We start from the raw sequence: 25397 nt of genomic DNA on the forward strand, positions 1-25397 counted from the left end.
CCTTCACCTCAAACTCAGGACCAGATGAGGCCAAAATAGGGGGAGGACGAGTCGTTATCGTTGGGTGAAATGAGTTTCGATTGTCCGGTTTCAATTGAGAAACATGGAAAACAGGGTGAATTCGGGACCAGGTTTTAGGAAGAATAAGTCTAAAGGCAGCACTGCCAATGGGTTTATCCACCCAGAAAGGACCAAAGTATCTTGGAGACAGTTTGGATGGTACCAGGTGTCTGGGGAGAAACCGTGAAGACAACCATACCCTGTCTCCTGATTTGATGATAGGTGCAGGAGAGCGAGAACGATCAGCAAATTTCTTCATTCTATCCTGGGTTTGCACTAGGGTATCTTTAGCCCTCTTGTGGCCTTGTCTGATTTGATTCATTAAATGGTCTACATCAGGAAATCTGTGTTCCGATCTTTTTAGTATCGGAAATGCTGAGGGACTGAATCCGTAGGAGCAGAAAAAAGGAGAAGTGCGAATGGTGGAGTGATAGGAGTTATTGTAAGCATACTCTGCCAAAGGAAGTAGATCTTTCCAGTTATCCTGAGCTGCCGAAATGTAATTTCTTAGATATCCCTCTAGAGTTTGATTGAGCCGTTCCGTCTGCCCATTGGATTGAGGGTGATAACTGGAACTGAGGGCACGGGAAATCCCGAGATGTTGACAGATTTGCTTCCAGTAGAGAGAGGTATATTGTGTTCCACGATCAGATATGATTGTATCTGGTAGGCCATGTAACGCAAAAATGTTATTGGTAAAGATACGGGCCATAACGGCCGCTGTAGGAATCCCGGCAAGAGGTATGAAGTGAGCCATCTTTGTAAAGGAATCGATCACCACCATTATTGCCGAACACCCCTTTGAGGGGGGAAGATCAACGATGAAATCCGTTGAGATTATCTGCCAAGGACGCGATGGAATGGGCATCTTGACCAGTAGTCCTGCTGGAGTCCTTCGGGGAGACTTGTTCTGAAGACAATCCGGACAAGATCCAATGTATCTTTTTACGTCCTCCCGTAGAGTTGGCCACCAGAACCAGCGAGAAACCATTTCTTGTGTGGAGGTGATTCCACGATGTCCCGCTACCTTAGATTTGTGACACATATCCAATACCTCCTTCTGGAGGGAGGTTGTAGGGATGAAGGCCCGATGACCTAGGAAATAGCATCCATCCTCCTTGACCAATGTGGGTAGTGTCCCTAGTGGTATGCCTGGTTTTCCAACTGATTTGGATTGATCCCTCAGACGTGTCAGGAAGTCATGGGAGGTATGTAACCCTAACGCCATTTTAGGAAAAATCGGTTCAGAACTAAAGGAATCATTAGGGAGCTGTTCTTTACGTGATAAAGCGTCAGCGATTACGTTGTCTTTCCCAGGTATGAAGGAAAAAATGATCCTAAAAGGAGAAAAAAAATGAGCCCACCGGGCCTGACGACTATTGCAAGTCTGGGCGTACTGTAGAATACGAAGGTTGTGATGATCCGTTCGAAATTCCACCGGGTACTTAGCTCCAAGTAGTAAATGTCGCCACTCTTCGAAAGCCCTTTTGATGGCTAACAGCTCCTTCTCCAATACCGTGTAATTTAATTCTGCAGGTGCCAATGTCTTAGATAGGTATGCCACTGGATGTTCCTGTTCGGAATTATCAGACTGAATAAGAACTGCTCCCAAAGCATATTGAGAAGCATCAGTCTCCACGATAAACTGGCGATTCTGATCAGGTGTCTGCAGAACAGGGGCGGACGTGAACAGATCTTTAAGTCTCCTAAAGGCTTGATCTGTAATCTCAGGCCAAGAAAAGGACACCCCCTTTTTTAACAGATTCGTCAGTGGTTTAGTCAGGCTTGAGAATCCCGGAATAAACCGCTGGTAAAAGTTGGCAAGGCCGATAAACCGCTGAATGTCTTTCCCTGAGGTCGGGATAGGCCAATCCAATACGGCGGAAACCTTCTCCGGGTCCATAGCTACACCTTTGGCCGATAGAACATAACCCAAGTAAGTGACTTGAGGTTGGTGGAAGGAGCATTTCTCTAATTTGCAGAATAGGTGATTTTGATGTAGACGACGAAGAACCTCTCCCACATGTTTAACATGGTCCTGTAGAGTATAGGAGAAGACCAAAATATCGTCCAGATATACTATTATGTTATGTAAGAGTAGATCAGCGAAGAGATGGTCCATAAAGCGTTGAAATATCGCCGGAGCATTAGAGAGCCCGAACGGCATAACATGGTATTGGTAATGACCAAATGGTGTCCGGAATGCCGTCTTCCATTCATCCCCGGCCTTGATCCTTATCAGATGATATGCTCCCTTGAGATCCAATTTAGTGTATAAATTTGCCCCCCTGAGTGCTTCCAGAATATCCGGTATCAGGGGCATCGGATATTTGTCTGGTATAGTGATTTTATTGAGACCCCGATAATCTATGCAAGGGCGAAGTTCCGTTGTGTTCCGTTTAGATACAAAAAATAGGGAAGCAGCTGCCGGTGAAGTAGATGCAGTGATCAACCCATTCATAAGATTTACTCTAAGATACTCTCGTAACACCTCTTTTTCGTTATGAGATAGGATGTACATTCGACCAAAGGGTAAAGGTTGGTCAGGTATTAGATCGATGGCACAATCGTCTCGTCTATGAGGTGGTAACTGTGAGTACTCAGAGGTAGAAAAGACTTCTTTATATTGATAGTACATGTTGGGAAGACCTGTGATATGATTGAGAGTTGTGATTCCCTGAAATTTAGGAGAGGAAGAGCTGGTGTCCAACAGAACCTCTTGTTGATCTTTTATGCAGTGGCCAAGACAAAATTCGGAACCCAAAAAGAAGGACCCAGCTGTCTAATTGATAAAGGGAAAATGTTACCCTTATGTGTTGCTCATGCGCCCAAGTTGTTTTTACTCCATGCAGATGGAGAAAGAAATAAAGTACCACACAAGATTTGTGTTTTGATTCACCAATATTTATATAGAAAACTGTTGCCCTTTAGTGATGACACGTGTTTCAACGTAACCAACGTCTTTCTCAAATCAGGGCTGGTATCAACAAATGACAAGTAATATCAAAAACAGTGCATAATAAATTGATTTAAGTAAACACCAATGTGGTCCACAAGAACGTTTGCACATGCATGAATTAAGAAATAATTAACAAAATGATAATAACATGGCCATGTTTGGGGGGGGGGGAAAAAGGAAGGAGGTTTGTGGGAAAGCGAGAAGAGAAAAAAAAAATATAAAAACACATGATTGTTAAACAATATGTCAATAGTGTTAATCCTATTTTTTAATGAGTACATTGGTATATTTAAAATAATTTATTGTATGCTTATGTTCATTGTATTTCTTACCCAATGTAACCGTCCTCTTAAATGTTCTCAAAAACTTGAATCCAGTCATGGGTTAAATCCCGTGTCCCTGTAGGGGAAGCATTTACATATGCTCGTTTAACTGCCTTGTATTATGGGCACAGATTGTGTCTCTATATAGAGTCTATCCTATCTCTATATAGAGACACAATCTGTGCCCATAATACAAGGCAGTTAAACGAGCATATGTAAATGCTTCCCCTACAGGGACACGGGATTTAACCCATGACTGGATTCAAGTTTTTGAGAACATTTAAGAGGACGGTTACATTGGGTAAGAAATACAATGAACATAAGCATACAATAAATTATTTTAAATATACCAATGTACTCATTAAAAAATAGGATTAACACTATTGACATATTGTTTAACAATCATGTGTTTTTATATTTTTTTTTTTCTCTTCTCGCTTTCCCACAAACCTCCTTCCTTTTTCCCCCCCCCCCAAACATGGCCATGTTATTATCATTTTGTTAATTATTTCTTAATTCATGCATGTGCAAACGTTCTTGTGGACCACATTGGTGTTTACTTAAATCAATTTATTATGCACTGTTTTTGATATTACTTGTCATTTGTTGATACCAGCCCTGATTTGAGAAAGACGTTGGTTACGTTGAAACACGTGTCATCACTAAAGGGCAACAGTTTTCTATATAAATATTGGTGAATCAAAACACAAATCTTGTGTGGTACTTTATTTCTTTCTCCATCTGCATGGAGTAAAAACAACTTGGGCGCATGAGCAACACATAAGGGTAACATTTTGTGTTATGGTCTTTTCCTAGTGGAGTAGAGGAATTATAGGACTCCACGGTTACCCTAATTACACATGCGACCTTAACTGTATGAACACAAAAGATAAAAAGGGCGCAGAGTTCTTCGACAGTACCAAAAAATAGATTCCTCACCTTTTTGTTAATTGATAAAGGGGTTATGCTTCCTGAGCCATGGTATGCCCAAAATAATAGGATGGTGTGCTGCTCGGATGATGTCTAGAATTATGTGTTCATGATGAGAAGAGATAGACATAAGCAGGGGACCAGTATGATCCGTAATGGGTCCAGATGTCAAAGGACTACCATCAACACTTTCCACGGGGATGGATTCTATCTTACAAGACCGTGGGATACCATGAGAAGAGGCCCAGTGATCGTCGATAAAATTCCCGGCCGCACCACTATCAATAAGGACCGGGATATCTTGTAGGACCTGTTTCCCAAAGGTTAGAGATACCTTTATAACCACCATGGTAGTATCCGAGGGATTGTTACAAGTGGATGTATGGACAACTCGTGAGGAACCTTGTTTAGTCATAGGATCCCGAACCGTGGTTCCCCTTACGGTCGGGCGTTTGCGTTTCCCGATCTCCTTGGTGGTGCAATTGGACACTCCTGTACGGTGTGGGTATTGGAACCACAATACATACATAAACCAAGGGATCGTCTTCGACTCCGTTCCTCAAAGGAAAGAGGTCCTCTGCCTGTTGCACCTAGTTGCATGGGTTCCTCGGTGGATGGAACGCGTGGAGCAGCAGGCAGATTAGCAGGAAAACGGGGCAACCTTTTTTCACTGGTGCGTTCCTTCATTCTATAATCAATCTGAAGTACTAGTGCGATAAGCTCAGTTAAAGAAGAAGAACGAGGAACCCTGGATATTTCATCTTTCAATTCTTCTGACAGTCCTCTTCTAAAGATGGTTATCTGTGCGTCATCGGACCAAGTAGTTTCGCTGGCCATTTGTTTAAATCTGGTTATATAAGCCAAAATGTCTGAATTTCCCTGTTTTAAATCTAGTAAGTGTTCTTGGGAAGCTACTCGAATCTCCTGCCGGCCAAACATAGTACGAACACTATTACAAAAGGCCGGATGAGAGTCTAATGTAGGGTTATTACTGGTGATTAGGGGTGTGGCCCAGGCTAAAGCTGGTCCAGTCATTTGGGACACCATGTAACCCACACGATCCCGATCAGTATGAAAAAAGGCGTTTTTAAAAGAAAACTGAACGTAACAGGAATCTATGAATTCTTTCACCTTATGGGGATTCCCATCGAATTGGCCTCCAGGAAGAGGCCCTGGAGGGACCTCTGAGCATTGAGGAACCCGTGAGGCAGCAGTATGGTGTGCTAATTGTTGGGCCATCTGCTGAGCTGCCTGTTGTTGATTCTGCTTTAGGGCAGTATTCTCCTGCTGGAGTTGTTGAACCTCAGTGGTTAAGGATTGTACTGCAGCGATCAACTGTTGGATCTGCTGTTGTTGTTGGGAATCCATAATGAGGATCTTCTAGGCTCCTAGTTGCAATGACTAAAGAACAAAGATTGTTTTCTGGCGTTGCTATCTGTAATGATCACTACAAACCGTTTCCGGCAATACATCAGTCTTCAGGCATTGCAACACGGAAAGCGTAGAGTCTCCTACCTGGAAATAGATGAATGACCAAATCGTAGCTCCAATGGTGTTCCAGGTTTCACAAGAAAAGATGGAAAGATATATCCCAGTAGAACATAGGAATCCCCCTGGCATCCCCTTCGGAGCCCGGTTAAGTACTTGGCGACCGTGGGAGAACCAGGGAAACCCTCATGGGGGAGAAAACCCTATGAAGAGCTGCTGGGGAGCGTTGGTATAGGCGAGGCAGACAGGAGGAAACTGAAGGACCTCGGGTTCCGATTATAACGTTATGTGTTGGTTAAATGCTGGAGAGGTATAAGGGTGAAAACACAAGGTTCAATTGAAAGATCAGAAAACTACACAATAAGGAATGATGGTGAGATTAGGAAAACAGAATTACCATTCAAACATCTAGACAGGGAGTTTAGTAGTTGAGGAACCCTGGGAACCGAGTCCGTTCAAGAACTATTCCTTTGTATGAAACGGGAAGTTCTGGGAAGCAACATATAAAGAATTTAAGAATCAAAGAAGGTCGGATGGCAAAGGTTGGAGTGTATGAGTGTATGAGAAAGAAATCTATCTTCAAGGGGAACACGAAACAAAGTCGATATTAGCCGCGTACTGTGGGGCGTGGCTTAATGGTTACCAATACGATACCCTCGATCCGATCGTATTCCGGATTCTAAGAATGAACAGATGCATCAATAGGACGAAAACACGGTACGGATAGAAGGAAGGAGGAAACAATGAGATGTAAAGACTGAACTAGCCATACTCACTGAGCGTCCGTATACTCCTAAGAGAGTAGCAACGCGCCGGTATCCAGGACTTCCCGGCTGATATGCCGAAGAGAGAACGACTTCCGCATCCTGCGTGGCTCGAGGCAGGGAAACAACTAGACCATTGCTAGGGCTGCCGCGGTCATAACCCGGTGCGGCCATCTTGGAATAGGTGGAAGAGGAATGATTCGTCCTCACGAACATTACAGAACCAGGGATGAGAGCTGCCACAAGGTGCATTATGAGAATTTAAGTCCATGTTTTCAGCTATACAGATTTGTGAAAGGATATGCTAAATAATGATTCAGGGCCTCTCTGAAGATGGTAGGAAACACCACGTCAGTAGACAGCGCCACCCAGAGGAAGAGATGCAGACACAGGACAGCCCAATCAGTACAACTATCAGTACTACTGTCCCCCCCTCAATGCTTGCTAGCCTCTGTCTTGGCCAGGTCTCTTTTTTTTCTTACAAGAAGTACACATTCCAGAAGTCTTGAGCTGTTGCAACGAAAACCCAGATTAGAGCCAGAAAACCAAAGGGGTTGCTGTGCAGCACTTGCTGTCAAAGAAATGTGACATCTCAGTTTCGGAACGCCGCCCATTGCCACAGAGAAAAGGAAAAACAAAATGCCAAAGATCAACGTACCAGATGTGGGTAAACCATGCAGTGACAAAGATTTGTCCATCTCAGAAGCCACAGAGATGGCGCTGGAGACCAGAAAGTGGGCGGGATGTAATAAGCATTTTAAAACCGGTGACCATAAGACCCAAACCCTGCGAGAAAGAACAGGGAAAGATTGGCCCCCATAGAAGAGGTGACCACAGGGGCCAAGAGGAACTTGGGGGAGGGCTATAAAAGGCCAGAAGACAGAAGATGCATGAAAGGTGTTCAGGTGAGGTCAGATGTGGAGGTGGTGGGCCAAAAAAACAGGCAGTGGAAAGCAGACATGGAGAGCAGTATTGCGAAGACTGTGACAGTGTTCTGTGTGGGTGCAGGCAAGGTATTGTGTATGAAAGTGGTACCAATAGAGTGGAAGGAGCATGAGGGAGTGGCTGGTGTCGAGAGAGTGGGAGTCAAAAGCAAAGGGGAAAGGAAGGTAGGCAGTGCGAAGAGTGAGGGAATGTGTCTGAGTGTGGGAGAGAGAGAGAGAGAGAGTCGAGAGAGGGGACAGTGAGAGTGGGAGGATATAGGAATAGTGAGGAAGGGAGGAGTGCAGGAGAGTGGTGGGGAGAGAGAGAGCGAGAGGGAGAGGGAGAAAGTGAGAGGCAGAGTAGTTGGGGAGAGAGGAGGAGAGAAGACCGGGAGTTAGAGGGAGAGAGTAGAGAGTGGAAGAAGATCAGAAGAGAGAGGGAGAGAAGGGAGGAAGGTTAATGAAAGGAGACAGAAGAAAAGAGGTAGACCGGTAAGATCAAAGAGGGGAGGAGAACAGAGATAGAAGGGGTAGTATAGTAGGTGCAGGCAGAGGAGGTTCAGTGAGAGAAAGGAGTGGAGTGGAGTGGAGAGAGAGTGTGCAAGAGGGAGAGAGGTGGAGAAAGCCAAAGGAATTGTAAAAACATTGACATGAGAAAAACCAATAGAGGAAGGTCCTTTTAGAAAGAACCACAGGAAGAAAGAAAAGGATATGGCCTTTAGGCCCTCCCTTAGGAACAGAGTAGCAGAGACAGTAGGGATTACCTTGCATTAGTCCAAATCCTAGGGACCATTGTTGGAAGCAGGAACAACTGGGATAGAGTTGCAGGGGACCACGTGAACGTTTAGGAAGTCATAGTGTCCCACTTAGTCTGGACCCTCGCCAAGAATACCTTTCAAATCTTAATAAATTGTGAGAATCTATAGTATCCTTGTCTGTGGATTTCTGAAGCAATCTGTGACAGTCTCTTGAGGTCTGCCTTTACTGGGGTTAACTCTTTCCCCGTACACCTCCCTTGTCCTTTCTTTATCTTCCTGGCCGACTCTCATTCCTCCTCCACCTGCTGGTCCTCACCAGCAGTAGCCTGACCCACAGGAACCCTCCTATTCTGTCTGACTGTTGAACTGCCCTCTTCCTTCTTCTCAGTTCAATTTTTGCCTCCTAATGTTCCAACCACATCCACCTGCTCTGCATCGCTGTCCTTGCCTAATGTTACCACCTCTCCCCGTCTCCTGGGCCTTGCCACCTCCTCCTAGCCACAAATCCCTCCTCTTTATGTTAACTTCTCCTGCACCCTTAGCTTCATCACCTCTTCTTGACCACCAACTCTCTCTTTGATGTTCTACCTTTTTCTGCACCCTTGGTTTTTGTACCTCGTCTTGACGACTACCTCTCGTCCTGATGTTATAACCCCCACCTGCACCCTTGATCCTATCACCTCCTCCTTCAATCTCTTGGCTGTCACAACCACCGCCAGCCTTTCCCTGTTGCCATATCTCCAGGGTCCTCCATTTCTCCAGTATTTCACTTTCTCGAACACTCTCCAAGGTCAAGCCACTGTCAAACTTAATTCTTTTTAAACATGTTTTATTTAAGTGTTTAGTTACAAAGAACCTTAAACACTACAAGTTAATAATTTACACATAATAATTCATAATTCATAATACAATACCCTATATATAGCTCGTACACATAAATAATGACATAGTTATTAATTCAAAATTCATTGAGTTAAATGGTTTAAAAGAACATGATTCAGGCAATTCATTAAAAGCAGATTTCATATGCTTGATTCATTATAAAAGTTGTCTAATAAACAAAACCAATACAAATTGTTTACAAGTATTACTTATTAGCCATTAGCACCCGGCATGCGCGGCGCAACGGGAATACTGCATGGTGATTGGCTCATTTGCGAGCCATACCACACGGTATTCCCTTTTACGCCATGCGTGCCGGCTACTCTGTTCCCGGCGAGGGGCATGGCAGCCCCTCAGCCAATGAGGAGGCTCGAAACCGGGTAATCCCCGCTCCGAGCCTCCCCATGGTTGGAGGCTTCCTTCATTCCCCACCGGGGACTCCGGTAAGAATTTTTTTTTTAATCCCTCCTCCCACCTCCCATCCCACCCGACTTACCTTCTATCCTGCGAGCTCTGGCGGGGGACGATGGAAACCTCCAGCCGTGTGGAGACTCGGAGCGGGGCCATCCCGCCCATCCCCCTCCCTTCCACCCTCCCAACCCCACTTACCTTCTTTTTTCTTCTGGTCTTGGGAGCGAACGCGCTGGGAACACTTGTGTTCCCAGCGCTTCCGTTCCCAATGGCCGCCATGGAAAGGGAAAACGGACTACGTTTACCCTTTCCCGGTGGCCATTTTTTCATTTATTTATTTATTTTTCTTCTGTTTTTTCGAAACAAGCGAAAAATGCCATTAGCACCCCGGTCTAACGGGCCGGGGTGCTAATGACAATAAGACCCTCGGCGGTGGGCCAATACCACCCACGGTAATTACCTGGGGCGGTATTGGCCCGCCGCCTCGGGTCTTATTGCCACATTATTCAACAATTTCTCTATTTCCAGCCATTTGTAATGGACAGTATAATTCAAGGTCAAGCTAGAGCCAGCAAACGTAGTGGTCCAAGTTTGATCGCTATGCATATTGTCAAGAGGCAGGTGCAGCCTGCGATATTCCTTATCTAAAATATGGGTGGTCTTAGAGCACTGCGTTAACAGATGTCTGTCAGTTTCTACCTCTAAATTGCATAGTCTGCAGATACGATCCTCCCAAGCAAGGTTCTTCCAAGCTCCCACTCTAGAAAGAGTTGGAAGTATACCTAGGTTTGAGCGTTAAATAAAACACCTTGTTTTTGCATCTTTAATAGTTTGTAGGTATTGCAATGGGGCATTGATTGGGAAAGACTGGAATACATATCTTTTATACAATGTTGTAGTTGAAAGAATTGTAAAATTCTTATCCCTATTCCATATCCCTGTTTATTTAAATGTCTTTAATTGTGATCCTAATATTCTCAAAAGTCTTCAGATCATAATCAATCATTTCTTGAAACTCAAGGACTTCTTTCAACCAATTTCCCAGGGCAGATTTAGGTTAGGGCTTGTGCACCAAGAGGTTCAAATTATTATACATTGTGTTCAAATTACTGCCTTCTTCTCAGATTTTTATGAAAAGAAGTGCTATTTTTATTTTCCTAAGTGTGCTGAGAGCCATAGTGCCTAGTTTCCTAAATTCACATTGCTACAGACGATACATTTCTACAAATCAAAACTAGTGCCAGCCATCATTTAAGAAGCGGAAGCCATGCCATCTCTCCCTCGTGATCTATGGACAAAGCTGGAAGGGGTGTTGTGGGGGAAAGTGTTGAATCTGCCTTTGTCCACTCCAATGGCGTCCATAAGCAAAGAACTGAGCCTGGTATTATTGAAAGGCTCAGTAGAACTCAATGGGCTAATGCTTTTTAGGAAGATTCAAGCCCACGACCAGAAAATATATGAGATCATCTACGACGAGATGACCAATGGTAAAAATCCTATGTTAAATGCATGGGAAAAAAAACAATCTGGACCTATTAGAGGAAATTGGAAGCTCAGAAGTAGAACTCCACTCCAACCCGGAGAAAACCAAGCGACGTCTGAAAGAATGGGATTGGACAAGAATGCTGGAAGAGGCGGCGAAAAATAAACTCACTAGTCACCTGCCTCCGAACATGCAAAAAATAAACAAACCGACTGCGTACTTAAACTGCCAAACAGAAAAATAAGATCAGTCTTCCAGAGAGCAAGATTGAACCTACTGAAGACCAGGGAAGTTCTAAGGATAAGAGGAAGTGTTAAAGAAAGCATCTGTCGTTTTTGCCACCAAGAAGACAAAGTAGAAAATATAAGACACTTGCTACTATTTTGCCCAGGCACCAGGTCAAAAAGACAGATTTATATGGGTCATTTTTCAAAAACGTGAGCATATTGGAGGAGGAGTATTGGTGGAACCACGTGATCAGTGGGTTCTCAACGAAAATAACCATTGCAGTGGGGACATTTTTGCAGAACATTAGTCTGGAACAAGAAAATTGGACCCTATCTGAGAAAGTGGAACCTACTACATCCAAAACAGTTGAGGCCTGAGGAGATAAGTGCTACAATAAGGTCACTGGTAACTACACCACCAGGTAATCCAGGACGCGCAATCTTGCAAAAATTGTATGAAAACAATTAAATCAAGTAAATAAAAAAAATAAAAAAATAGTGCCTAGTTCACAGCGTATTGCTTCGAAGGGTGCACAATTCAGTAAGCCCAGATGCTCGTCGTCATAGTTTCCCCTCTAGTGGGTCCAGCCAGGTGGTTTCTTTATCCGTAAATATCTCTAATCCATAAAGGATAATCAGGATAATGCTGGTCTTGTAGATTTTCAGTAGGCCCTCAATCGAGTGGCTTCCCTTAACTCTTATATATTGCCTTATCGCATTAAATATTTTTAGCATTTTGGTGATGACATAGTTCCTAGTTTATCGCCATTTTACATTTTTCAAAAATAGGGATTCCAAGGTAAGTATTTCTATCTACTCTTTCAATCTGTTCATTTTCCATCCTCCAATTGAAAGTTTCTATGTTTCTACTCTTTTTATGGAAGATCATAACTTTTGTTTTCTTGCCGTTTATTTCGAGACCATTCACTCGAGAGAACTTCTGCAAGGCAGGTAATGATCTTTGGAGTCCAATTGGAGTTTGATCTAAAATAAGAGTATTGTCAGCATATAAGAGCGAAGAGACCAGTTGCTGGCCAACTCGAGGGGGGAAACTATTGCATTTCGCTAAGTTTTCTTGTAAGTCTGCCATATAAAGATTATAGAGAAGCAGGGCCAATGCACAGCCCTGTTTGAGGCCATGGTTAGTGTAATAACATCACTAAGAAATCCCTCTTGATTAATGCGGATTCTCATAGAGGTATGTGTTTTCATTTCTTTCACTAGATGCAGCAGTGCTGGGTTTAGGCCCGACTTCTCCAGTTTTCCCCATAGGCGTGCTCTATTAACCATATCAAATGTGGCCCTGTATTCTATGAAACAGACATAAAGGGTCCGCTCTTTGTTTAGTTTTGCCTCTTTGATTAAGTAGGATAAAGTCCAAAGATTGGAGAGGGTGTTGAAGCCTTTCTAAACCCTGCTTGTTGGTTTTTGAGAATTTTCTCTTTTTTTATCCACTGGTTAATATGTGTATTAATAATTTGAGCGAAAAGTTCAAAGCTTGCATCCACCATTGCTAATAGCTGATAGTTTTGAAGGTCTAGCTTGTCTCCCTTCTTAAAGATAGGGATGGCACTTGATTATTTCCAGCTTTTTGGTATATCCCCAGTTGTAAATATTTTATCAAAGAGTATATGAAGAACCAATGTCCATAAATCTGGATCTGCTTTAAGTATGATATTGGGGATCCCATCAGGGTCAGGGGCTCTAGATGGCTTCAACTTCATTATCAAACCCTTGATATCTTCAGGTGTGCACATGGCATTTCTATTCATGAGTTCGGACACTTGGGGATATTCATGGTCTATGGTTTCATTCAATGAGTTATATAAAGTTGCTATACACTCAATCCAAACAGTTCCTTTAATAGGAGCAAGTTCTTTTTCACTATCAATGATTTCCGTCCAAGAATAATAAAGACCAGAATCTCAGAGAGTCAGAATCACGTAGAGCTCTATAAACATTTTGCTGTATGCATCGAGGCTTTGTGTTCTCTAACCCTCTTCTTATATTTAGTTCTTAGTTTATTAAGCAATACTCTCTCAAAAGCATCTTACAATCCCAAGCGTTTGCTTTGTTTCTGCTCTTTAAGGTAAGCAGTCTTTTTCTCTCTAATAATTTCGTCAAAGGCTTGTCTGGGATCAGATTCCTATTGGGATAGAGCGTTTTCCTGTAGGATAGCATATATAAGTATGCATCTTTTACCAGAGTTTCTATCCCTCTATCAAGATGTCTAAGTCTGTCAAACCTATTGAAACCAATGGCTAGTTGCTGGTTGAAAATCCCTATATTCAAGTCATTCCAGCAAATTCTGTTTCCAGCTCTGCTGACACTTAAGTCTCCCCGAATTCTAAAAAGGGTTTTTTGATGGTATTGTAAGGTGAGCTTACAAATAACATTATCACTGAGTTTGTTTTTAATTAAATTAAACTTGGTGGTTTTTGAAAAAACCGCCCCTGGCAACAAGAGATAGTCTATCCAACTATATATGTGTCCATTGGTCCAGGTGTAGGCGGGCATACCTGAATCCATATGGTTCATGATTAGTTGGTAGAGATCTTGAGATGCCATAAAATCCCCCCAAGGGGCGGATAGTGGTGAGGCCAACAGGACATTTGGGGGGATTGCCATAACCCCAAATTCATTGGAGATAATGGGGGTCATGTCGCAGACCTTGACGGATGCACCGGCACCATTCATGAATGGTGCCGGTGCATCCAAGCTCCCCATTCCCATTGAGTCGATGACAATATATCGTCCATCTTTATTCTGCGTCAGCCAATCATGGATGACCTTTTAAATCATTTCAATGATGTTGTTGGGGATGCCATGACTAGGGGGATTATAGAAGGAAATAATAAGAATTAGGATATTTTCAAAGTGAGTTTCAATCTTGATAACACCAGCCAGCATGTATGGGCAACTACTGATATTATATTCTATAAGAAATAAGTTGTTTCTAGCTCCAATTAAGAGGCCACCAAAGGGACTCCCTGTTAACTTGCATCTTGCAAGTCTTTGGATGATGTGATATCCATCAATGACAATGGTTCTCATGAGCCATGTTTCTTGTACAAGTATATTCACTTTCAGGAGGATCTTAAGGCCCCTCCTCTTTAGACATGAATGAGTTAAAACCCTTAGTGTTCCAGGATAGAAAGAGAGAGCTGTGGGGGGAGTCAATCAACTTCTTCCAGGTCCTCTTCCCATAGATTATGATTTTGCATAGTTGTAGATCTGGTATAGCCTATAGCTCCCGCTACTTTCTTCGCTATTTTTTCTATGTCCATCTCTGTTACATTTAATTTGCCACTCTTCTTGACAGTTGGGACATGTTTTTTATTCAGTTTGGTAGGTTCTGTATATTTAATACATTCATAACCCAATTCAGCAAAGCATTTAGCATGGAGTTTAATTAGTTCCAATAATATAGGAGATGGAATGTGAAGCCAAGCCCAATTTGCTTCAGACATAATTTTAGGTATTTCCACCAGTGACATATCATTTGACGAAATTGCTCTCAGTTGTGGGATCTGATGAATAATTTCCAAAGCTGTGCTACGATTGAGGAAAAGGTTGTAGGAGGTAGCGTAAATATCCACGATCTTTATCTTTCCAGGGATTTATTTGCTGTCAGGTATCCGTTCAAGGAAATCCAGCATATTAGTCTTTATTTTAGTGGGATTCTCATTGTGTATCATTTGTGTAACAAATGGTGTAGGTAGAGAATTAAGACCGGTATCCACCCTTATGTTATTGTAATTTTCGGTTTCCGGATGTCACTATGTAATAATGGTTCATTTATTTTGGTTTCTGATCCACTTGTCTAGTGTACCCGGAGGTGAGGGGTTTTTCTAGACTTTTTGCGGTTTGATTATTATTAATGTATGCCCTTCCTCAGTTTCAGTACAGGTTATGTTATCACTCGAGGAGAGTGGTAAAGCCTGGGAAGCATTGTTGTCCTTTTGCACTTTTCCCTGCTTAGTTTTAAATTATCTTTTTTGTTTTTATTACTAATATTATTTACTTTAGTCACTCTCTCTTCTTTTTAAATTTGCGGCATTTAATGGCTGTGTCTGGTTTGAGTCTTTTTTTTTTCGTTTATTACTGGACAGGTTCCTGCAGGTTTCTAACATGGGAGTGGCTTTAATACTAACCATAGATGAGGATAACCTTGGATCAGCCAGTAGGGATTCCGTATTTTCTTGGGTTGCAATGAAAGGGTGGGAAGCTAGCACCATATCAACTAATTTTAATAAGCCTTCTTTTATTATCTGTTGATCTTTAGCCAGTTTGTTACAGATGGTATAAAGGGCTTTTAGGATGATAAGTTGCTCAGGTCCTCTGAATTCCTCTTCTTCCGAACTCACGGAAGAAGTGTACAAATCATTATGCAGAGACCTAGCCTGATGGTATGAGTTTGCTACTATGCGAGCTGGGTCAGGGGATTTGGATAAATTAGAAAAAGTGCTAGGTAGCGAGTCAGCTTGCGATATTCCAATGACGTTAATTTGCGCTTTTTTTGTATTTCAACAGGATTATTTGTGGAACTTTGCAGATTCAGTACTAAATTGAGCAATGAGTTGTCATCGATGGGGGGGGGGTTGGAAATGTTCACGTGTAGAGAGGAAATGTTCATGTGTGGAGAGGTTTCATGGATAGACCATTCCGTGGGAATATTCCTTTGTTCAATTGGTTCCATGGTTCCTTTATTGTAAGGTTTTAGATAGGGGGTTATTTTCCCCTGTTTTATTAGAGTCGCTAGTGAAGGTACCCGAGCCGTGTTTAACAAATTCACAAGCCCAACTTTATTTTTTTGCTTTAGTCCCCTTTTTTAATTACTTTATTTAGTGGTTTTATGTTGTTGTTTATTTAGTATGCCTGACTAACTTGTCCCACTACGTAGTTGGTAACTCTTGGGGAACGCCGGCATGCTAAGGGGAGCAGCTCTTCTATCTATTAGGTATGGGATCTAATATGTGTGAGTGATTGATAGGGTAAAACTATTTCTAGCAATACAATAACAATCAATAAAACAATTGCAAATTCATCAAATCATCTTCATTTTTTAAAAACACATTGAGAGTAAATAGTGTTAATGTCAATAAAGTTGTAACAATTTTGTTATCAGTTAATCTTCTATCTTTTCTAAAAATACATCTGTAAACAGTATAAAAAGTTATTAGACGTATCAGTTAATCTTCTACCTTTCCGAAAAATACATCCGTGAACAACAGTATAAAATATTATTAAACTTAATTAAGTACACACAGTCCAATTGCTGAATACAATGTATGTCTCAATTTTAAATGGAGAGTGGGGAGGGGCTTGAGGCAAAGCGCATAAGCACTCCTCCACTGCGCTTGAAGCAGGAGAATTAGGTTGTTGACAGTAATGAGTAAGAGAGGGGTTTCTTTTATGAAGGGTGGAGCTCAAAGGTAACAGTACCCACAGTCGCTCCTCCCCTGTTTCTCACCCACAATGCAGTGAGCTATTGGCGGTGTAGAATAAATATAAGGATACTCCAAAATCTGCCACCATAGGACAGCCCAGAAGAACGTAAGAAGGCTAGAAGGGGGATACTGCAGTCAGGCTTTTCAGGTAGGGAGCTCAAAGGTAAAACAATACTCGCAGTCACTCCTCCCACATTGTCTCATACAGAAGGAATTGAGCTGGAGGCGGGAAGAGGTAGAGGGAGAAGTTACTTTAAAATGACCTGCAAATCAGCTCTGAGGAACGTAACAAAGAGGAGAAAGTTCCACAGTCGCTCCTCCACCAACATAACAAGCGAGATAGAAGGGTGAAATCAACGGGATGCCCGTAACAAGAGAGCTCAAAGGTCAAACCCACAGTCACTCACTTGGCAAGCGCCAAGATTGCATTGGCTTTGAGGTATCCCGCCGGCAGGATGTTCAAGTGATCATTTTGGCCCAACTTAAACATGTTTATGATGAAAGCAGCCGCGTCGAGTAATGGTGAGCCTCAATATTTCCCAATTTAAGCGAAAGCTCAATCCTACTTACATGCGCGAATCGGGACAAATTAAGGGAATTCCCTTGCAGCCTTCAAAGAGGACTCTGTCTGTATGCTCCGGCTAAGATGGCCAGTGGTCCAGTGTCAGTCATCAGCCATCAGACAAAAGACACACTGTGCCACACACTGCACTGCGCTCCGAGCCTGTGTGTGTCTATTATAGGTTAACTCCTCCTTCTCCAGTGGGAAGTGTAGACAGACTTCCAAACAGCACAGCAGCAGAGCAGAACCTTCAGCCAGTACAGCAAGACACACTGTGCCACACCTTACTTCGCCTGCACTTTCAATCCAGCCTGGCTTACTGGGCTCAATGTGTTTTATAATGCTCTCCCTGGGCTGCACCCTTTGTGAGTGGTTGAAGCTCTCTTTGGTACTTTAGGCAAGGCTGGGATTGGCTGCTGCGAGCAACAGACCTTAGATTGGGCCTGCAGGGCTGCACCAGGTCTTCTTCTGGCTGGCTGCCATCTTAGATTTCACTCTGCCTGCCAAGCCCCTCTCCGGTGTTCAGGAACCTGCTCTTTGACTGTCCCTGTGTATGAATGACATGCTATGGAAACACTCAGTAAGATCTCCAAACTTTCAGAGTGTATTGACTAGTGGGCAAAATGCAAGTTGAACCACTGATGAGAAAATGGTCTGCCGAGAGACAATGAATTAGTAACTTTGTAGGATGCTTGGGTCTCCTGAGTTCACGAAGCAACTGTGCAGGGCTTTGAAATGACTTCCCTGATGCTTCTAGTGGGATTGTAACAGTATTAGAGAAAACGTTACTAATTTTGCATGAATAAAACTAACTAGGGCTGAAGGAAAGTGCTTGTTTTTCTTAGCTGGAGCTTTGTTTCGGTCTACAGAGGCCTTGAGGCCTTCTGTTGTGGAGGGGTCTTACTCTCTGCATCCTCTTTCTAGGAGTTTAGGAATGGTCAAGGATAATAGGATTGGCCTGGCCTAACTCACAAGGGGTTGTCGGGGGTGGGGGAGGCAAAGTCTACCTAATGCCAGGAATTGGAGCATTGTCATTGTCCCCGGCCCAGTGACTGGGACCAAAGGAAGGCGACAAGGGGATCCTCCTTTTACCACCCCTGAGCCCACCATCCACTGGTTCTGAGTGGCACCTGGCCTCCTGAATTGCCCACTTGGTTATTTGTGTATTGGGGGTGAAGATCAGACAAAATTGGGATATGAGTGACTGTTTAGGTTGGATGAATGATGCATATCTGTGGTAGGGTGAGGATGTGTATGTGTTGGAGTTTGGGAATGTGTCTGGTGGGTGGGATGTGTGGATGGAGATTTGGAATAAGCCTGCAGAATTAGGATAGTGGTTGGAGTGTTGGAATGTGTCTGCAGGGGTAGTCTGGTATAAAAAAGTGTTTGGACACATGCATACAGAGCTGGTGATGGGGCTATGCGAGTGAGATAAATCGGGAGATTTGTGTGAAAGGGGCATAAACAATTCTGAGCTACACAGCATAATTCCATATCCCCTAATCCAGTTAACTAGGAGATCCCACATTATATCCCCTTTGTGGTGCTACAGCTTGGTTGTAAATAGACCAGAGAGTGCAATTCAAGTAACACTGTGTCCCGCCCACACTGTGTTTGACATGTAATGAGCCCACCAATTTTGTTTCCTCGCTTTAAAGGTCAAAAGCCACAGCTTTCTAAGATCTTCAATTTCTTATCTGCTCTTTGTTCCTAATTATCTGATAGGAGGAAAGGACAGCGATTCTTTCCCAAATTGTATCTACATCCCTGTAAATATCTTAGATATGGCACAATAAGAGATGGTTGTTCTCCAAGCGAAGGTTTTCTTTTTTTGTTAGTAGTTTATTTGATGTTCACACAACCCACCGAGCATTTTAGTAACATCTGCTAATCTTCCATACAAGTAATCAAATCATTTCTAATCACAGGCAGGTGGAGAAACTCGTTGTAGTAACCAAAGATCATGTTTTGGAAGATGAGGCCCTCTGTGTGCAAGTCGTGAATATTATTATAGACTAGAGATAAATTAGTCTGTTTTACCTGCCCCGGAGTTTCACAGCATCGTCAAATCGCTTTTCATCCATGGCCTTTGTAACATCTTTAGTCTGTTGGAAATAAAATATAAGATAAGAATTCCAGTACATTTTGCAAATCACAATTTACACTGAGACATTCTAGCCCTCAGGCTTTGGAAACTACAAGAGGCAAGAAACAACTACACCTACGAGGTTGTTGTAGGAATGACTAAAGCAGCACGCTGATGAGCTCCATTCTGACTGGGACCAACAAAGCAAACCTGCCCAGATACTCATCAATTAGAAAGTGGATCGATGTTGAAGATGGGCCTCTTGTCTATCTGTGTACTCGGTCGTCGGTCCTCTGTACTTGATAGATACTATCTTTGGCAACAACTTAAATTGTATGTTGGATTTCAATGAATAATGCAAAGGTGCATGCAGTAGATAAGTCACTCGGATAGTTTTCACTACACTGTTGGTTCAATAATTTAATTTCATCTATCACTGGCATCCTCTGCCACGTTCTCCAGGATCAATTTTCTTTTCATATGCATAGACAATACACTTTAATCATGATCATGGAGTTCACAGTGTAGTTCAGTCACTGCCTCCTAGTTTTAAGTTGGCATGCAACCTATGACTACACAACACAATGCTAAAATCTCTAATTGTCCATTTTGCAAAAGGGTGGGCCCTTACAGTGTTTTCTCCGGCAATATGGACTGAACATGCATGAACTAAATGGCAGGAAACCAAAGTGGGATTAGAAAGGCAGATTGAGGATCTCTGGGTAATTCTGAGAGGCACCTTTTATGGGGTGTGAACTAAGCCTTCAGATCAAGCCATCTTCAGCAAATAACTCAATCTAAAATATTTTCTTAATGTTAAGGCAGGAGCTTCCATTTGAGGTGGAGCTGCCTTTAGTGACCTTCTCTGTGGCTTCACATTGGGCTGGAATCCACATTTTCAGTCTAAAGATTTGGGTACAACAGATTTCCTTTGTGGGACCCTTATGCCATGCAATGTAGTGTGTGATGGGGCGGCTCGCCACAAATAACCGCGCTGACTCTTTGGAAAAGAGTCAAGGGTGTTTATTGAACTTAATTGTCAGAATGGCTGTTTTTCTTTTCTGGTTTTTCAGGGCCCAATGGGATAGGAATGTTGGCACCAAGGCTGCCCCTTTCCTCCCACGACTTCCCCGGCCTTGGTTCCCACCTCCCTAGCCCAGATATCCCTATTGGGGTGGTTAGTAACTCTCAGATCAGTTACATCTATCTGTGTTTCTTCTTATCTACACTGTAGGTGTTTGCCCTGAGACGATGATTATCTGTCTTCCTAACTTTCCCTCTCCTGTCATTGGTTAGAACTCCGGCAGTATGGAATGGTGCCTTCTTTCGCCCAGCATCACGCTCGCACCTTTTATACCAGATCGTACCTGAGCTTTCTCTAAACTTATCTCTTAAGCTGTTCTACTCCCACCATGTTTCTGCCCCTCCAATCTCTCACTCCACCTTTCCACCTCCACCCTTTGATCTTACTTCCTTTCCCACTCTTAGTCTTACTCCTACTTGTACCTCCAACTGTCTCTCTACCTGTTTCCTTTTCCCTCCTTCCTCTCACTCTACTTCCCCACACCTTGCTATTCCCCTTGTTACAATTTCTATCTCACTTAATGCCAATAGCCCCTCCTACTCTCCCTCTCACTGTCGCTCTTCCCGCTCTACTACTGTTCCTATTCCACTACTACCACTACCTCTCTATTACCACTGTCTCCCTCTCACCGGACCTCCAGGGATATCGTGCCCTGATCACCTCTCTTGCTAGCCCCTGGTCAGACCCCCAGGAACACCCAGGGATAAGGTGCCCAGCACACCCCTCCAATACCCACTACCACCTATCTCCTTCACTCGCTACTCCCACCACCTACTTTAATTCCAGCTACTACCAGTTACTACCACCACCTCTACCACTACTTCAGTCTGCCACTACTCCTCCTCTTATACTCACACTCTGCCCCTCTTACACAAACACTCCACAGACCTCCTCCTTAACAAAGCCTCTACACTCCAGCCGCTCATGCCTCCTCTGGTCTCTTGCACATCCTCTTCCACCGCCGGTACTCAACCAACTGCAGCCGACACAAAACAACTCCCAAGCTCCCTCTTATCCCTCCCCCTGTCTGGTTTGGCCACTTACCTACCAATGGCTTACCTTGCTTTTAAGGGGTGTGACAGGGGAGGGCTTTGGAGGTTACATAAGGGATTTAAGCCCTGCCCCCTTTGCTGTATTAGGGAGTTTCTCTTGGTAAGCTGGCTTGTCTTCTTTTCTGGTCTGTGGCGTTTCTTGCGAGGATGCTATGCAGCATAACGCCAGGTCCTGCCATGGTACCGTCCTGGCAGATAAGGAGATGGTGGTAGGAGGCCCATCTACACATTCTCTGGCACCCAGAGTTTTTGGGGCCAGGCTCCCTCCGACCCCCGACAGGGGTGGATTCATGGCCCTATAACAAGTGATATAACAGCGGAGAAAACGTCTGCATAGGGATGTACTGCACGATCCTACCACTGACCCAAAGCTCTGGTGAATTCTTTTCTACCTCACTGTAAGGTTCTTGATATAGCCGGCAAGATAGCTCGGAGTGTTAAGCGCTCATCCCAGGCATCTGTGTTCAGCATGCAGGGCACAGGTTCGGATTCCAACCGCCCTTCATCCTTCTAATGGCAGTAAACTGAGTAGTATGAAATTGGGCAATCATATCAGCTGTTGTTCCAGGGAGCATCAGAGGGAGTAATCAGTTATTAACCATTATGTAAAATGTGATATATATATATATATATATAATGAAAAAACATTGTTAAAGGTATGTTATGGTAACAAGTAAACTTGCCAGTTATGGTAAGCTAAGCAACCATAACTCGTGCCACCACTGTGCACTGCTAAGACTAACACCCAGGACATCAAAGATGACATCACAAATGTAATTGATGACATCACTGATGACATCACCTATCTGGGCCACTTGTTCTTATTCACTGACATATCTAGGCCAGGTGGTTTTGTCCACCGACAGTCAGAATGTTAAAATTGAAAAGGTGCTATATATCTAGACGTTAACCTTCTCGTATGTTCTTAAAGTACTTTCCTTATGGTTTGCTCTCAGCTCATGGTGCACACACATGGGGCAATAAGCAGGCCTCAAACACACAATTTATTTGTATACATGAAGATAAACTTTAATGTTATTAACATTTTCTGGTGATGATGTTTCTTTCTTCCTTACTTTAGTTTCCATGTATGTGCCTCTGATTTATATGCATTGTGGATCTTCATATGTATTGTTTGTACTAGCCATATGTATTGTTTGTACCAGCATAACTGTATAGTAAGTCTTGAATTGTTAGCTAGTTATTACATGTTTAACATTACTCAAAACTCAGATAAGTTTGCATTCATTATTTTACTATCCAAAATTACAAGATTATAAATATTGTACTTTTATGGTGCATGCTGCAGCCATTGCCTATATTTATTTATGGTTAGTTTCCTGTATTAACAACAACACTCCAATATAAGGTTTTGTTTAAATGAGTACATTCTTTAATAGATTAAGTAGTTCATGATAGGTCTCCTGATCACCCCTGACATTGTGTTACCAACATTATAAACACAACCCTGTGTAGGGACTTTCATCAAAATTAATTTCATATGTGATGTCATCAATGATATTTGTGATGTCATCTTTGATGTTCTGGGTGTTAGTCTTAGCAGTGCATGGTGGTGGCGTGAGTTATGGTTGCTTAGCTTACCATAACTGACATATTTCTGAGGTTTTTCGGTTCCCTTTAACAATGTTTTTTCATTGAATTTCATAGGTTTTTTATTAGTGCAACTTAACCATAACGTCCCTTTAACAATGTTTTTGCTGTGAATTTCATAGGTTTTTATTAGTGCAACTTTACCATAATATCTCTATAACAAAGTTTTTTCACTGAATTTCATGGGTTTTTACCAGTGCATGCTAATTTCTTACAACTTTCTAATATCATACCCCAATATAGCAAAATGTCTGTCCAATATACAAAGTTTCACCTTAAAACTCTGCCATTCCCCTCCCCACCTTCTAGCATCATTTTTACCCCATTCTATACACTTTTTGCAACTTTTTCCACTGCTTTGCCTCCGTCTATGTCTGCAAAAGTCTGATGTCATGGCAGACTTTCCCCGACAGTGTGAACCTCCACAGTCCCCTTTCCATGCCATGGATCATTAGACGACCTGGATTGCACATGCACATCATCACACAGGGTAGCCCTTCTACTCTTTTTAATTTTATATTTGTAGCACTCCCTCAATGCCTGCGTTCAAACAGACACCCCCATCCACCCATCACTTCCAAAAACTGGTCGTATAAGCCTATGACCATATTAAGCCTCCACACACCAACTGCCACTTAACAATCTTCTACAAATCTTTTGCATCTGCATCTCAGATGCCAAGGTGGGACGCCACTGGCTAACTATTGGAGGAGAGAACTCCCAAGGGTGGGATGTATCTTTACTGTAACATCCCTTTAACTAGGTTTTTTCTGTCAATTTAATAGGTTTTTATAAGTGAAAACGTTTCATGGTGTTACATCACTGGATATAAGTTATTAATAATTCCTCTTGTCATATATATTAAAGAACTATAAACCTCCTTTAAGAAACATATTTTTTGCAGCACATACTTATGTCTGTCGTTATCAGCAGCGCATGCTGGGGATTTAATTCATCGTTCAATTGCATACGGCATAACGCTCCACCATGACCCCAGCCAAACCAAACCAAACCAAACCACCCCTATTATTCCCTGCATCCTAGCTCAGTGTCCACTATACCCTAAAAATGTACCCAATGGCCAGTGCTCATGGCTTGCAGCCATGGCCAGTCTCCAAAACCATGGGGCCTGGGCTTCGGCCATGCTGCATTCCCCAATAAGCACATCAGAGTACACATTTGCATCTGCCAAGGGCCAGGCCCACTACCCAGACACCAAAAGTATGTCACTAGTTTTTCTGCTTACATTATTACACTTTGGAAAAATAAAACACAAGACATATTTTCAAAAACATGCTTTTAGGTCCTTGCCAATGCTGGTTGCGTATGTTTGTTGTAATCTAGTCCACCACTGCAGACTGTAAACGCAAGCAGAATATGTTTTCCCATTCAAACCTACCGCTTTGCCTATGCTGCATGCTCCAATAAGAAAATTACAGTACACATTTCTCCTTGCTGACGGCCAGGCCCATTGCCCAGACACCAATATTATATCACTGTTCCGTGTACTTACATTTTCACACTTTCCAACAAATGAAATACAGGACATATTTGCAAAACCATCCTTTGAAGTTCTTGCTGACCCTCCTCGTGCATATTTGTTGCAATCCCATCCAGCATTTCAAACTGTACCCACAAGCAGAATGTATTTTTCCCATTCAAACCTATCCCAATTTCGAAAAACTTTACCACATAGCCGGTTCCTGGTGGCCATGCCCACTTTTACCCACATTGCTAGTCCCTCGTGGTCATGGGCAGTAGCCAGATTGTCCGGGTCATCGCCTTAGGCCATGACCCGGACAATCTGCCCACTGCCCATGGCCACAGGCTATACCTCAGTCACCAAAGGTATATCACTTTTTTGTGCCTACATTATGACACTTTTCAAAAAATAAAAACACAGAAAGATCTGCAAAACCATGCTTTCAGGTCCTTGCCAATACTCCTTGCATGAGTTTGCAAATCCGCCCATGTTTTATTTTTAGAAAAGTGTCAAAATGTACGTACATAAAATAGTCATATAAAAAATATCCATTCAGACGTTGCACAAACATTCAAGGTTGGGTCTATAATTGTTTGAAAACCTTTCTGCAAATTGGTCAAACGGCAACAAAGTTGTAAGCTATCTAAAAATGTTGAGACCCCCCCTCTAATTTAGCCCCCTCTTGACAAAACTCCACCAAACCTTGCAGAATCACGTATATCTATATCTAAAATCTTTTTGCAAACTGTAGTGCAGAGTCATGAAATGGCACCACATTTATAAGCCTTTACAATATTTTGAGACCACCCCTCTAATTTTGTCCCCCCTTGACAAAATCCCATAAAACTTTGCAAATACATT

General features: G+C 42.8%; 1 protein-coding gene across 2 annotated transcripts in view; it reads right to left on the bottom strand.

Moving 5' to 3' along the window:
- LOC138582299 (ATP-dependent 6-phosphofructokinase, muscle type) overlaps nt 1–25397 on the bottom strand; it is a 903222-nt gene that overhangs the window by 526354 nt on the left and 351471 nt on the right. For both annotated transcript variants that reach the window (XM_069653451.1, XM_069653452.1), the window contains one exon: nt 19261–19325. In XM_069653451.1, coding sequence (XP_069509552.1) covers nt 19261–19325 — 65 coding nt within the window. The remainder of the gene's footprint in view (nt 1–19260; nt 19326–25397) is intronic.

Source organism: Ambystoma mexicanum, chromosome 3q (genome assembly GCF_040938575.1).
Source record: "Ambystoma mexicanum isolate Mex_15411 chromosome 3q, UKY_AmexF1_1, whole genome shotgun sequence".
Taxonomy (NCBI): domain Eukaryota; kingdom Metazoa; phylum Chordata; class Amphibia; order Caudata; family Ambystomatidae; genus Ambystoma; species Ambystoma mexicanum.